At 45.9% G+C, this 14,370-nt stretch overlaps 6 protein-coding genes across 6 annotated transcripts in view; all 6 read right to left on the bottom strand.

The window, feature by feature from the left end:
• The window catches only part of LOC123878693, a 317,944-nt gene that overhangs the window by 265,330 nt on the left and 38,244 nt on the right, over window positions 1-14,370 (bottom strand). The gene's annotated exons all lie outside the window — the stretch shown is intronic.
• On the bottom strand, window positions 1,802-3,358 carry LOC123878670 (histone H1B-like). The gene has a single exon (XM_045925981.1). The coding sequence runs from the start codon at window positions 2,756-2,758 to the stop codon at window positions 2,027-2,029; it is 732 nt and encodes a 243-aa protein (XP_045781937.1). The 5' UTR covers window positions 2,759-3,358; the 3' UTR covers window positions 1,802-2,026.
• LOC123878711 (histone H2B) lies at window positions 6,442-6,897 on the bottom strand. Its single transcript, XM_045926026.1, has one exon. It carries the CDS (start codon window positions 6,893-6,895, stop codon window positions 6,521-6,523), a length of 375 nt encoding a protein of 124 aa, XP_045781982.1. The 5' UTR covers window positions 6,896-6,897; the 3' UTR covers window positions 6,442-6,520.
• On the bottom strand, window positions 6,798-8,176 carry LOC123878705 (histone H2A). The gene has a single exon (XM_045926021.1). It carries the CDS (start codon window positions 8,067-8,069, stop codon window positions 7,695-7,697), a length of 375 nt encoding a protein of 124 aa, XP_045781977.1. The 5' UTR covers window positions 8,070-8,176; the 3' UTR covers window positions 6,798-7,694.
• Window positions 10,117-11,073, bottom strand: LOC123878675 (histone H1B-like). The gene has a single exon (XM_045925988.1). The coding sequence runs from the start codon at window positions 11,071-11,073 to the stop codon at window positions 10,342-10,344; it is 732 nt and encodes a 243-aa protein (XP_045781944.1). The 3' UTR covers window positions 10,117-10,341.
• LOC123878687 (histone H3) lies at window positions 13,499-14,058 on the bottom strand. Its single transcript, XM_045926001.1, has one exon. The coding sequence runs from the start codon at window positions 13,976-13,978 to the stop codon at window positions 13,568-13,570; it is 411 nt and encodes a 136-aa protein (XP_045781957.1). The 5' UTR covers window positions 13,979-14,058; the 3' UTR covers window positions 13,499-13,567.

The raw sequence follows: 14,370 nt of genomic DNA, 5'->3' as shown, positions 1-14,370 counted from the left end.
AAAATAAAATAAAAATAAAAATAAAACTATAGGTAGGTAGGTAGGTAGGTAGGTAGGTAGGTAGGTAGGTACACACATACTCGTACATCATTCGTGAGCTTTTGCCTTTTGCTATTTTTTAGGTATAAAAGAAAAGAGAAAAGAAAAGAAATAAATAGGTAATTGTATCTAACGTAGTATGACGTAGTTAGATGAGAGGTAGGTAGGTAGGTAGGTCACGGAGCGGGAGTCGGGAGTCGGGATCGGGTTCGGCAGGATATTGTGATGTGCGATGTATGTATGTACTTAAGTATTAATTAATTAATTATTTAAGTAAGTAAGTAGGTAGGTAGGTAGGTAGGTAGGTACGTAATTATTGATATGATGAAATGAAATAAAGTGAGAAGTTTAGTTTTAGTGTTAGTGAGTGGTACTGGTACCTAGTACCTACTCGTACGTAGTTTATACAACAGACAGCCAGCCAGCAGTACCTAATAACTGTAAGTAGAGTAGAGTAGAGTAGAGTTTATAGATGAATATCTTAGGTACGAGTAGGTGAAATGAACTAAATTTGTATTTATGATTCATTAGAAATATAGTATAGTGTAGTGTAGTGTAGTGTACCTATCTACTAATTAATACTAAGTGTCGTATTGGCATAGTTAGAATGAATGAATGATAAAATTGAAGTTGGTAAGTAAGTATTACATATAAGATTTATATATATTTTTGTGTTTATCGTAGGTTATTAGGACATAAACAATGTTAGTACATAATAATATGTAGTTTTCAAACAAAACACACCGAACACCTGTTTAGGTACCTACTCTACGATACGAAGCGACTCTAGATAGAGCTACTACCTCTATACGGCTGTACCCTAGGTAGGTAGGGTGTAGAATGTCTTGTGAATAAAAGCGAGCGTTTTTTCTTTTAGGGGTGCGCGAGCGAAGCGAGCGTTTTTTTTTTTAGGCGTGCGCGAGCGAAGCGAGCGTTTTTTTTTTTAGGCGTGCGCGAGCGAAGCGAGCGTTTTTTTTTTTTTAGGCGTGCGCGAGCGAAGCGAGCGTTTTTTTTTTTAGGCGTGCGCGAGCGAAGCGAGCGTTTTTTTTTTTTTAGGCGTGCGCGAGCGAAGCGAGCGTTTTTTTTTTTAGGCGTGCGCGAGCGAAGCGAGCGTTTTTTTTTTTAGGCGTGCGCGAGCGAAGCGAGCGTTTTTTTTTTAGGCGTGCGCGAGCGAAGCGAGCGTTTTTTTTTTTTAGGCGTGCGCGAGCGAAGCGAGCGTTTTTTTTTTTAGGCGTGCGCGAGCGAAGCGAGCGTTTTTTTTTTTTTAGGCGTGCGCGAGCGAAGCGAGCGTTTTTTTTTTTAGGGGTGCGCGAGCGAAGCGAGCGTTTTTTTTTTAGGCGTGCGCGAGCGAAGCGAGATATAAATTATGGAGCTAAAAATTAGGTAGTAGTAAGTTAGGTAAATGTCGGTTCGAGTCACAATGATAATAATGATTATTTATTTACTCTCTAGCCATTTCAAAGTCACAATAATAAACATATTGTCTAGCCTTTCACTCTCCTTCCCAAAGTTACAAAGTTAGCTTTTCCCGCCCGCCGAGACGCCCTCTGGCGTGACCAAAGTGATTTGTCGAAAATGGAGTCATATAATATACTTACGTTATAAGTTAAACGGTAAATTGAAAGGAAAACTTTTAGAATCGCAGTATCTCAGGAATGGTGATCCTTAGAAGAAAAAAAAAAAAGTAGCTGGTAGGTAGGTACATAGGTTGGTTGGTTGGTTGGTTGGTTGGTAGGTAGATATAATAAAAACGCACGAATGTCAATTATATTCGGTAGGTATCTAGGAAATGTGTGTTAGCCCTGAAAAGGGCTTTTTATTGTTGCGGTTGTAAAGCCGCACGCAGAACTCTTGAACGCGCGCATCATCGCCGATCCGTCGTCCGTCCGCCGCATCGAGCAGCGAGCGGCAGGCAGGCACGCACGTACGTACGGCGATTAGCGAGCAGTTCGACGAAGGCCGAAGGCGGCAGCCAGTGGAGCTGAGCTTACTTTTTAGCAGCGGCGGCCTTCTTGGCGGCGGGTTTCGACTTGGGCGCGGCCTTCTTCGGTTTCGGCGCTTTAGGTTTCTTCGTGGGCGGCTTGGCGGTCTTCTTCGCCTTGGAGGCGGCCCCCTTGGCCTTGGCCGGGGACGCGGCGGCGACGGAGGTCTTCTTCGCGGCCGGCTTCTTCCTCTTGGCCGCGGCGGCCTTCTTGTCCCTGGCGGTCGCGGCGGCGGTCTTCGCCCGAGACGGGGACGAGGCGGCCGCCGCGGCGGTGGCCTTCTTGCCGCCCTTCGCGCCGGCCGCGGCCGCGGTGGAGGCGGCCTTCTTGGCCCTCGCGGAGGCGGCGGACGCGGCGGCGCCCTTGCCGCCGGCGGGCTTCTTGGACGCGGACGACTTCGACTCGAGCTTGAACGAGCCCGACGCGCCCTTGCCCTTGGTCTGGATCAGCGCGCCGGATTCGACGGCGCTCTTCAGGTACTTCCTGATGAAAGGTGCCATCTTCTCCGCGTCTACCTTGTACTGGGCGGCGATGTACTTTTTGATGGCCTGCAGCGACGAGCCGCTCCTCTCCTTGAGCTCCTTGATGGCGCTGTTCACCATCTCGGACGTCTTCGGATGGGTGGGCTTCGCTTTCGGCTTCTTGGCGGCGGCGCCGCCGGCGCCCGCGGAGGCCTTGGGCTTCTTCGCGGGTGTCGCCGGGGCCGGTGCTTCGGATGCGACTGCGGTGTCTGACATTTTCTTTGCTATTATTTGATGATGCACGCACACACAACACGAAAAAAATTAATAGGTAGTAACTAACTACTAACAACTAGTAAGTATACACTGAGACTTGAGAGCAACTTTGCACCGAACTTTTAACGATACAAATAGCGATACGCCGCACGAGGTCGCTGTCGGTAGTAAGGCTCGTGGCTATACCGTAAGGAGAACCGCGATGTCGCTAGACATTTTCCCGTACGAATACTTACAACTTTTCACTAGCATGCATCAGATTAAAACAAAATTATATATTCCCATTTAAATTTTCCATCATTTGCAACGAACGTGTCGTTTTATCATGAGCCCGGCCGTGTCGTGGTGTAATCCAATAGCGCGTCACCGCCGCGCCAGCGGAGCGATCGATGTTTAATTTCGATACACCGCTAGTCGCGTACCTCGGGTCCCGTTTAAAAGCCATTTTTCTCTATAAAACAATGCTTAATCATTGTATGTCTTGCCAAATTAAAAGCTGAGATTCTATTCTATCGATCTGACCACTCATATCAACACTGAGTCGGATGCATATGTACTTTAGCCCGATCGAAGTGGAGCCTCGTAAAACACGACTCGATCTCTCGGCGTGTACGAATAATTGTAGTCTCCCGCTGACGGTCTGATTATTTAGATAGAGGTATACCGATATGATATAGAAAAATATAATTGTATTCCTTTTATGTTCTCATTAATGTACAAATAATAATGAAAAGACGGATAATGGATAACTCACTTGCGGCGCTGAGGAGGCGCGCGCGGCTCGGCCAGCCTAGCCGGCCCGGTCGCGACATTCTGTACATCGAGGGCACTAACACATTACATATTTATTATTAAACTTAAACTCCATTATGGAATATTGATACTTGCTAATAATAAATAATTACCATGCAGCCACTTAGTTAGTTATGTACAAAGAAAATATATAAGTACTTAAATACAAGTACTTACCTACCTCTAATTAGTTACGTACGACGTACATAGGTGGACCTAGGTAGTTGGATTATGAGAATAGGCACCGTGAATATTGAATTGATTTTATTAAATAACAAAATATAAAGTGATGGATAACAATGTCCCTATTATGTACCTACACACACGCAAGTATATGCATAATAGGAACCTAGGTACCTACGAGTATTCAACGACTCTTGACAACATTCACAGTTCGACTACTATCATTGACGTGTATCTGGGTACGCGCGTCACCCTACATTAATTAATTAATTAATTAATTAATTAAGTAAGTATCAATCTATGATTTTCATTAGTAAGTATTGTTTGCAGCACTACTGTATCTTATCTGTGCTGTGTTAGTGTAGGAAGGTGTAAAGTGCAAATAAATAAACACAACAAGAGAAGTGATAATAGAATAATCGAAATATATGCGGCCCTGAAAAGGGCCTTTTTCTTTTAACGCCACCTAGGTAAGTAAACGTAGGCGTGGCGTGGTACTGAAGGAGTCCTCTAACCTCCGAAACCGTACAGGGTGCGACCCTGACGTTTCAGAGCGTAAACGACGTCCATGGCGGTGACGGTCTTCCTCTTGGCGTGCTCCGTGTAGGTGACGGCGTCGCGGATCACGTTCTCGAGGAACACTTTCAACACGCCGCGGGTCTCCTCGTATATCAGACCGGATATACGCTTCACTCCACCCCTGCGCGCCAGACGACGGATGGCCGGCTTGGTGATACCTTGGATGTTGTCACGCAGCACTTTCCTGTGACGCTTGGCACCACCTTTCCCCAATCCCTTTCCGCCTTTACCGCGACCGGTCATCCTCTGTTTGTTTGTATCTCCTCTTCAATAATTCAAAAGAATGAACACCGCGCGCGCGCTGCAACAAACAGTGAAAACATAAAATTTTCACCAGACGGGGCCTTAAATATGCTTACGTGTTAGCGCTATCGCATGTGGCCGCCGTCGCCCGTTGGTAGAGAGAAAGAGACACACAACATCTTGGGTGTTGGTGGGGCAGGAGGGGGGAGGAGTGGGGGGGGGGACTTATGAAGACAAAACTTTGCACTGCGTCTGTCTGTCTGTCTTTCTTTCTGTCTTTCTTATAGAAACCCGCGCATTAAATTCACCGTTTTGATTATTTTTCCACCGAATTGTATTTACTCTTAACCTTAACCACCTACCCAATGGTAGTACTCGCGCCATCAAGACGATTCCAATGACGTAGGTACGACTCTGGATCATGAGTAGAGTTACGAATAATGTGCTAATAAACAAAACTAGGTAGGTGGGGTAATTAAAAAGACGCGTACTACATATTTATTTCAATAATAATAATCAACCAAACCAACACGAGTAGGTTGAACAACAGTGTAAAAAAATGCCACACTCGTGGCACACCTACAGTGTAGGTAGAGTAATAAAGTAGGTATCAAACGAAAGTTTTGTGGCCCTGAAAAGGGCCTTTTGCAATTGCACAATTAGGCAAGTGACCACCCGACGACGCTCGCACACAGTTTTAGGCGCGTTCGCCCCTGATCCTGCGCGCCAGCTGGATGTCCTTCGGCATGATGGTGACACGTTTTGCGTGGATGGCGCACAGGTTGGTGTCTTCGAATAGTCCGACCAGATACGCCTCGCTGGCCTCCTGCAGGGCCATCACGGCGGAGCTCTGGAATCGGAGGTCGGTCTTGAAGTCCTGAGCTATCTCGCGCACCAGCCGCTGGAACGGAAGCTTGCGGATCAGGAGTTCGGTGCTCTTCTGGTAACGACGGATCTCACGAAGCGCCACAGTGCCCGGTCTGTAGCGGTGAGGCTTCTTCACGCCGCCGGTGGCGGGAGCGCTCTTGCGTGCAGCCTTGGTTGCCAGCTGCTTGCGAGGCGCTTTACCTCCGGTGGACTTGCGAGCGGTCTGCTTCGTGCGGGCCATATTCTTCTACTATCTCCTTTTTTTTTCTATAAAAGAAAAAAATAAATGTATGTTAAACTTTGCGTGCGTCCAGTCGCAACCGACACTGTTAGTTTATAAAAATTTTGCTACCAGGATCTGAACCTTATATATGGACTGGCACGCGGGGGAGAGGGGCGAGAGGGGAAGCGGGCACCGCAGTGCACTGCGCGCGCGTGTGAGAGAGAGAGAGAGAGAGACGAGAAAGATATGCAATAATAATATAATATCACGTGTAGGTATATATTTTTTGTTTTAATAATATTTAATTGAATAACTATTGATACAATATTATTGTACTGTCTAAGAAGTCTATGATGACTTACAAAAACAGAAAGACAGACAGACAGACAGACAGACATACATACATACATACATACATATACAACTTAAGTTTTATATTATTAAATATAGGTAGGTATTTTAGGTATTTTGTCATAGTTGTCTACTAGGTACTTACTTTTGTACACGGGCGTGAGAGTAAAATACAAGTATGTAAAAATAATAATAGTATTATTACTTGCCTAATAGGTATTATTATATTTTACAAGCGAAGTTAATGTATGTAATGTAGTATTTAAATATGTAGATACCTACTTACGGCTAGGCGATTAAGCACCGATTGAATAGATAAACTACGATAATATATTTTAACCATTAGGTTGGTGATGTGATTAACAGTGGTAGGTAACAACTAACAAATAACAAACTAACATTTTTTGGAGTCAATAAAAGTAAGTAGGTAAGTAAAAAATCTGAATCTTTTTGTGGCCCTGAAAAGGGCCTTTTGTTTACATCTCGTTCACTTCAACGAGGAAGACAAGACGCGATGGGCTAGCTCACTTCGAGCTAGTGTACTTGGTGACGGCCTTTGTGCCTTCACTGACCGCGTGCTTGGCCAGCTCTCCCGGCAGCAGTAGTCTCACAGAGGTCTGCACCTCCCTGGAGGTGATCGTCGACCTCTTGTTGTAGTGGGCGAGACGGGAGGCCTCGGCGGCGATGCGCTCGAATATGTCGTTCACGAACGAGTTCATGATCGACATGGCCTTACTGGAGATACCGGTGTCGGGGTGGACCTGCTTGAGCACCTTGTAAATGTAAATGGCGTAGCTCTCCTTCCTCTTGTGCTTCTTCTTTTTCTTGTCAGACTTGGAGATGTTCTTCTGGGCCTTGCCGGATTTCTTGGCTGCCTTGCCGCTAGTCTTGGGTGGCATATTGTACAAACTAACGAACTGCGAGCACTATATATTATAAAAACAAACACACGAGTTACGCACGAGACCGCTGTATGTATCGTTGAGACGATAGAAGAGAAGTGTGTGCGCCAAATTTTTTGGGGTCTTCGAGTTTTGTTAGTTTTTCAACGCGGTACCAGTAGCGGCTGCGGCGAGCGGTTGCAACCAATTCGACCAATCGTCAAACGATTACTGTTCGCGAGAGAGGGGAGAGAGTGCGGCGTTTAATCCATTCCCCCCCGGCCCGCTCGCCGCTCGCGGGAAAAAAAAAAAAAATAAAAAAAAAATGAGTTTATGTTTACGTATTTCGTGCGAATAGGCGTAATTCTTACATGTATCTTAATAATAATTATTATTAGACGTAGGTAGGTGCGTGCGTGCGTGTGTGTAATATTATGTATGTACAATTATAATACAATGTACCACCATGTATACCAGTAATAATAAATACGAGGCGATTAATTATGAAGCGCCTGTTTAGGTCTAAACTAGGTAGGTAATCTATTACGGGTTGAAGCGTTTTTGAATTCAATTTAAAAAAGAAAAAAAAAAAAAAATTTCTCTCTTTACAATAGCTGTATATAATTTATATATTATTACCTACGTAAATGTATCGATATAATGACCTACTTATAAAGAGTGTGTGTATGTGCGCGATTGTTGTATCGTTGATAATAATAACATTGGAACAGTTTTGTGGCCCTGAAAAGGGCCTTTTGTTCATATTTCTCGATAAGTAGTATATCGAGTAGGTAGGTACCAAGAAGAAGATAAATTATTAGGCCTTCTTCTCGGTCTTCTTGGGCAACAGGACAGCTTGGATGTTCGGCAGCACGCCACCCTGTGCGATAGTCACGCCGGAGAGAAGCTTGTTCAGTTCCTCGTCGTTGCGGATGGCCAGCTGAAGATGCCTCGGTATGATCCTGGTCTTCTTGTTGTCGCGCGCCGCGTTGCCGGCCAACTCGAGAACTTCAGCGGCGAGATACTCCATCACGGCCGCGAGATAAACGGGCGCGCCGGCACCGACGCGTTCAGCGTAGTTGCCCTTCCTCAGCAGCCTGTGAATACGTCCGACGGGGAACTGTAGACCGGCACGGTTGGAGCGAGACTTGACCTTTCCCTTAACTTTGCCGCCTTTGCCACGTCCGGACATTGTTGTTGAGGAGTTTAAAAACGATCTAAATCACAAATATACGTGTACGTTGCGTACACGCGCGTGCGACCGGTGATGTGAGAGAACTATTAAAAAACTGATATCGCGAGACGGCATATATATAGTGAGTCGTAAGGTGGGGTTGGCGACGAGGCTTAGCGAGTAGTTTGTCTCATATTTGTTTTGAAAATGCGACGTTGCATGTTTGGACACTCGTAGAGACAGCGAAGCGACAACGTCGCATAAAAAATAAAATAAAAATAAAAATAAAACTATAGGTAGGTAGGTAGGTAGGTAGGTAGGTAGGTAGGTAGGTACACACATACTCGTACATCATTCGTGAGCTTTTGCCTTTTGCTATTTTTTAGGTATAAAAGAAAAGAGAAAAGAAAAGAAATAAATAGGTAATTGTATCTAACGTAGTATGACGTAGTTAGATGAGAGGTAGGTAGGTAGGTAGGTCACGGAGCGGGAGTCGGGAGTCGGGATCGGGTTCGGCAGGATATTGTGATGTGCGATGTATGTATGTACTTAAGTATTAATTAATTAATTATTTAAGTAAGTAAGTAGGTAGGTAGGTAGGTAGGTAGGTACGTAATTATTGATATGATGAAATGAAATAAAGTGAGAAGTTTAGTTTTAGTGTTAGTGAGTGGTACTGGTACCTAGTACCTACTCGTACGTAGTTTATACAACAGACAGCCAGCCAGCAGTACCTAATAACTGTAAGTAGAGTAGAGTAGAGTAGAGTTTATAGATGAATATCTTAGGTACGAGTAGGTGAAATGAACTAAATTTGTATTTATGATTCATTAGAAATATAGTATAGTGTAGTGTAGTGTAGTGTACCTATCTACTAATTAATACTAAGTGTCGTATTGGCATAGTTAGAATGAATGAATGATAAAATTGAAGTTGGTAAGTAAGTATTACATATAAGATTTATATATATTTTTGTGTTTATCGTAGGTTATTAGGACATAAACAATGTTAGTACATAATAATATGTAGTTTTCAAACAAAACACACCGAACACCTGTTTAGGTACCTACTCTACGATACGAAGCGACTCTAGATAGAGCTACTACCTCTATACGGCTGTACCCTAGGTAGGTAGGGTGTAGAATGTCTTGTGAATAAAAGCGAGCGTTTTTTCTTTTAGGGGTGCGCGAGCGAAGCGAGCGTTTTTTTTTTTAGGCGTGCGCGAGCGAAGCGAGCGTTTTTTTTTTTAGGCGTGCGCGAGCGAAGCGAGCGTTTTTTTTTTTTTAGGCGTGCGCGAGCGAAGCGAGCGTTTTTTTTTTTAGGCGTGCGCGAGCGAAGCGAGCGTTTTTTTTTTTTTAGGCGTGCGCGAGCGAAGCGAGCGTTTTTTTTTTTAGGCGTGCGCGAGCGAAGCGAGCGTTTTTTTTTTTAGGCGTGCGCGAGCGAAGCGAGCGTTTTTTTTTTAGGCGTGCGCGAGCGAAGCGAGCGTTTTTTTTTTTTAGGCGTGCGCGAGCGAAGCGAGCGTTTTTTTTTTTAGGCGTGCGCGAGCGAAGCGAGCGTTTTTTTTTTTTTAGGCGTGCGCGAGCGAAGCGAGCGTTTTTTTTTTTAGGGGTGCGCGAGCGAAGCGAGCGTTTTTTTTTTAGGCGTGCGCGAGCGAAGCGAGATATAAATTATGGAGCTAAAAATTAGGTAGTAGTAAGTTAGGTAAATGTCGGTTCGAGTCACAATGATAATAATGATTATTTATTTACTCTCTAGCCATTTCAAAATCACAATAATAAACATATTGTCTAGCCTTTCACTCTCCTTCCCAAAGTTACAAAGTTAGCTTTTCCCGCCCGCCGAGACGCCCTCTGGCGTGACCAAAGTGATTTGTCGAAAATGGAGTCATATAATATACTTACGTTATAAGTTAAACGGTAAATTGAAAGGAAAACTTTTAGAATCGCAGTATCTCAGGAATGGTGATCCTTAGAAGAAAAAAAAAAAAGTAGCTGGTAGGTAGGTACATAGGTTGGTTGGTTGGTTGGTTGGTTGGTAGGTAGATATAATAAAAACGCACGAATGTCAATTATATTCGGTAGGTATCTAGGAAATGTGTGTTAGCCCTGAAAAGGGCTTTTTATTGTTGCGGTTGTAAAGCCGCACGCAGAACTCTTGAACGCGCGCATCATCGCCGATCCGTCGTCCGTCCGCCGCATCGAGCAGCGAGCGGCAGGCAGGCACGCACGTACGTACGGCGATTAGCGAGCAGTTCGACGAAGGCCGAAGGCGGCAGCCAGTGGAGCTGAGCTTACTTTTTAGCAGCGGCGGCCTTCTTGGCGGCGGGTTTCGACTTGGGCGCGGCCTTCTTCGGTTTCGGCGCTTTAGGTTTCTTCGTGGGCGGCTTGGCGGTCTTCTTCGCCTTGGAGGCGGCCCCCTTGGCCTTGGCCGGGGACGCGGCGGCGACGGAGGTCTTCTTCGCGGCCGGCTTCTTCCTCTTGGCCGCGGCGGCCTTCTTGTCCCTGGCGGTCGCGGCGGCGGTCTTCGCCCGAGACGGGGACGAGGCGGCCGCCGCGGCGGTGGCCTTCTTGCCGCCCTTCGCGCCGGCCGCGGCCGCGGTGGAGGCGGCCTTCTTGGCCCTCGCGGAGGCGGCGGACGCGGCGGCGCCCTTGCCGCCGGCGGGCTTCTTGGACGCGGACGACTTCGACTCGAGCTTGAACGAGCCCGACGCGCCCTTGCCCTTGGTCTGGATCAGCGCGCCGGATTCGACGGCGCTCTTCAGGTACTTCCTGATGAAAGGTGCCATCTTCTCCGCGTCTACCTTGTACTGGGCGGCGATGTACTTTTTGATGGCCTGCAGCGACGAGCCGCTCCTCTCCTTTAGCTCCTTGATCGCGCTGTTCACCATCTCGGAAGTTTTAGGATGGGTGGGCTTCGCCTTCGGCTTCTTGGCGGCAGCGCTGCCGGCGCCCGCCGATGTTTTCGGTTTCTTCGCGGGTGTCGCCGGCGCCGGTGCTTCGGATGCTACTGCGGTGTCTGACATTTTCTTTGCTATTATTTGATGATGCACGCACACACAACACGAAAAAAATTAATAGGTAGTAACTAACTACTAACAACTAGTAAGTATACACTGAGACTTGAGAGCAACTTTGCACCGAACTTTTAACGATACAAATAGCGATACGCCGCACGAGGTCGCTGTCGGTAGTAAGGCTCGTGGCTATACCGTAAGGAGAACCGCGATGTCGCTAGACATTTTCCCGTACGAATACTTACAACTTTTCACTAGCATGCATCAGATTAAAACAAAATTATATATTCCCATTTAAATTTTCCATCATTTGCAACGAACGTGTCGTTTTATCATGAGCCCGGCCGTGTCGTGGTGTAATCCAATAGCGCGTCACCGCCGCGCCAGCGGAGCGATCGATGTTTAATTTCGATACACCGCTAGTCGCGTACCTCGGGTCCCGTTTAAAAGCCATTTTTCTCTATAAAACAATGCTTAATCATTGTATGTCTTGCCAAATTAAAAGCTGAGATTCTATTCTATCGATCTGACCACTCATATCAACACTGAGTCGGATGCATATGTACTTTAGCCCGATCGAAGTGGAGCCTCGTAAAACACGACTCGATCTCTCGGCGTGTACGAATAATTGTAGTCTCCCGCTGACGGTCTGATTATTTAGATAGAGGTATACCGATATGATATAGAAAAATATAATTGTATTCCTTTTATGTTCTCATTAATGTACAAATAATAATGAAAAGACGGATAATGGATAACTCACTTGCGGCGCTGAGGAGGCGCGCGCGGCTCGGCCAGCCTAGCCGGCCCGGTCGCGACATTCTGTACATCGAGGGCACTAACACATTACATATTTATTATTAAACTTAAACTCCATTATGGAATATTGATACTTGCTAATAATAAATAATTACCATGCAGCCACTTAGTTAGTTATGTACAAAGAAAATATATAAGTACTTAAATACAAGTACTTACCTACCTCTAATTAGTTACGTACGACGTACATAGGTGGACCTAGGTAGTTGGATTATGAGAATAGGCACCGTGAATATTGAATTGATTTTATTAAATAACAAAATATAAAGTGATGGATAACAATGTCCCTATTATGTACCTACACACACGCAAGTATATGCATAATAGGAACCTAGGTACCTACGAGTATTCAACGACTCTTGACAACATTCACAGTTCGACTACTATCATTGACGTGTATCTGGGTACGCGCGTCACCCTACATTAATTAATTAATTAATTAATTAATTAAGTAAGTATCAATCTATGATTTTCATTAGTAAGTATTGTTTGCAGCACTACTGTATCTTATCTGTGCTGTGTTAGTGTAGGAAGGTGTAAAGTGCAAATAAATAAACACAACAAGAGAAGTGATAATAGAATAATCGAAATATATGCGGCCCTGAAAAGGGCCTTTTTCTTTTAACGCCACCTAGGTAAGTAAACGTAGGCGTGGCGTGGTACTGAAGGAGTCCTCTAACCTCCGAAACCGTACAGGGTGCGACCCTGACGTTTCAGAGCGTAAACGACGTCCATGGCGGTGACGGTCTTCCTCTTGGCGTGCTCCGTGTAGGTGACGGCGTCGCGGATCACGTTCTCGAGGAACACTTTCAACACGCCGCGGGTCTCCTCGTATATCAGACCGGATATACGCTTCACTCCACCCCTGCGCGCCAGACGACGGATGGCCGGCTTGGTGATACCTTGGATGTTGTCACGCAGCACTTTCCTGTGACGCTTGGCACCACCTTTCCCCAATCCCTTTCCGCCTTTACCGCGACCGGTCATCCTCTGTTTGTTTGTATCTCCTCTTCAATAATTCAAAAGAATGAACACCGCGCGCGCGCTGCAACAAACAGTGAAAACATAAAATTTTCACCAGACGGGGCCTTAAATATGCTTACGTGTTAGCGCTATCGCATGTGGCCGCCGTCGCCCGTTGGTAGAGAGAAAGAGACACACAACATCTTGGGTGTTGGTGGGGCAGGAGGGGGGAGGAGTGGGGGGGGGGACTTATGAAGACAAAACTTTGCACTGCGTCTGTCTGTCTGTCTTTCTTTCTGTCTTTCTTATAGAAACCCGCGCATTAAATTCACCGTTTTGATTATTTTTCCACCGAATTGTATTTACTCTTAACCTTAACCACCTACCCAATGGTAGTACTCGCGCCATCAAGACGATTCCAATGACGTAGGTACGACTCTGGATCATGAGTAGAGTTACGAATAATGTGCTAATAAACAAAACTAGGTAGGTGGGGTAATTAAAAAGACGCGTACTACATATTTATTTCAATAATAATAATCAACCAAACCAACACGAGTAGGTTGAACAACAGTGTAAAAAAATGCCACACTCGTGGCACACCTACAGTGTAGGTAGAGTAATAAAGTAGGTATCAAACGAAAGTTTTGTGGCCCTGAAAAGGGCCTTTTGCAATTGCACAATTAGGCAAGTGACCACCCGACGACGCTCGCACACAGTTTTAGGCGCGTTCGCCCCTGATCCTGCGCGCCAGCTGGATGTCCTTCGGCATGATGGTGACACGTTTTGCGTGGATGGCGCACAGGTTGGTGTCTTCGAATAGTCCGACCAGATACGCCTCGCTGGCCTCCTGCAGGGCCATCACGGCGGAGCTCTGGAATCGGAGGTCGGTCTTGAAGTCCTGAGCTATCTCGCGCACCAGCCGCTGGAACGGAAGCTTGCGGATCAGGAGTTCGGTGCTCTTCTGGTAACGACGGATCTCACGAAGCGCCACAGTGCCCGGTCTGTAGCGGTGAGGCTTCTTCACGCCGCCGGTGGCGGGAGCGCTCTTGCGTGCAGCCTTGGTTGCCAGCTGCTTGCGAGGCGCTTTACCTCCGGTGGACTTGCGAGCGGTCTGCTTCGTGCGGGCCATATTCTTCTACTATCTCCTTTTTTTTTCTATAAAAGAAAAAAATAAATGTATGTTAAACTTTGCGTGCGTCCAGTCGCAACCGACACTGTTAGTTTATAAAAATTTTGCTACCAGGATCTGAACCTTATATATGGACTGGCACGCGGGGGAGAGGGGCGAGAGGGGAAGCGGGCACCGCAGTGCACTGCGCGCGCGTGTGAGAGAGAGAGAGAGAGAGACGAGAAAGATATGCAATAATAATATAATATCACGTGTAGGTATATATTTTTTGTTTTAATAATATTTAATTGAATAACTATTGATACAATATTATTGTACTGTCTAAGAAGTCTATGATGACTTACAAAAACAGAAAGACAGACAGACAGACAGACAGACATACATACATACAT

This window comes from Maniola jurtina, chromosome 26 (assembly GCF_905333055.1).
Source record: "Maniola jurtina chromosome 26, ilManJurt1.1, whole genome shotgun sequence".
Classification (NCBI taxonomy): domain Eukaryota; kingdom Metazoa; phylum Arthropoda; class Insecta; order Lepidoptera; family Nymphalidae; genus Maniola; species Maniola jurtina.
This window is presented reverse-complemented; position numbering and strand designations above follow the sequence as displayed.

Coding starts and splice junctions, on each gene's coding strand:
- LOC123878670 (XM_045925981.1), bottom strand. CDS start 2,758: ATGTCAGACACCGCAGTCGCATCCGAAGCACCGGCCCCGGCGACACCC.
- LOC123878687 (XM_045926001.1), bottom strand. CDS start 13,978: ATGGCCCGCACGAAGCAGACCGCTCGCAAGTCCACCGGAGGTAAAGCG.
- LOC123878675 (XM_045925988.1), bottom strand. CDS start 11,073: ATGTCAGACACCGCAGTAGCATCCGAAGCACCGGCGCCGGCGACACCC.
- LOC123878711 (XM_045926026.1), bottom strand. CDS start 6,895: ATGCCACCCAAGACTAGCGGCAAGGCAGCCAAGAAATCCGGCAAGGCC.
- LOC123878705 (XM_045926021.1), bottom strand. CDS start 8,069: ATGTCCGGACGTGGCAAAGGCGGCAAAGTTAAGGGAAAGGTCAAGTCT.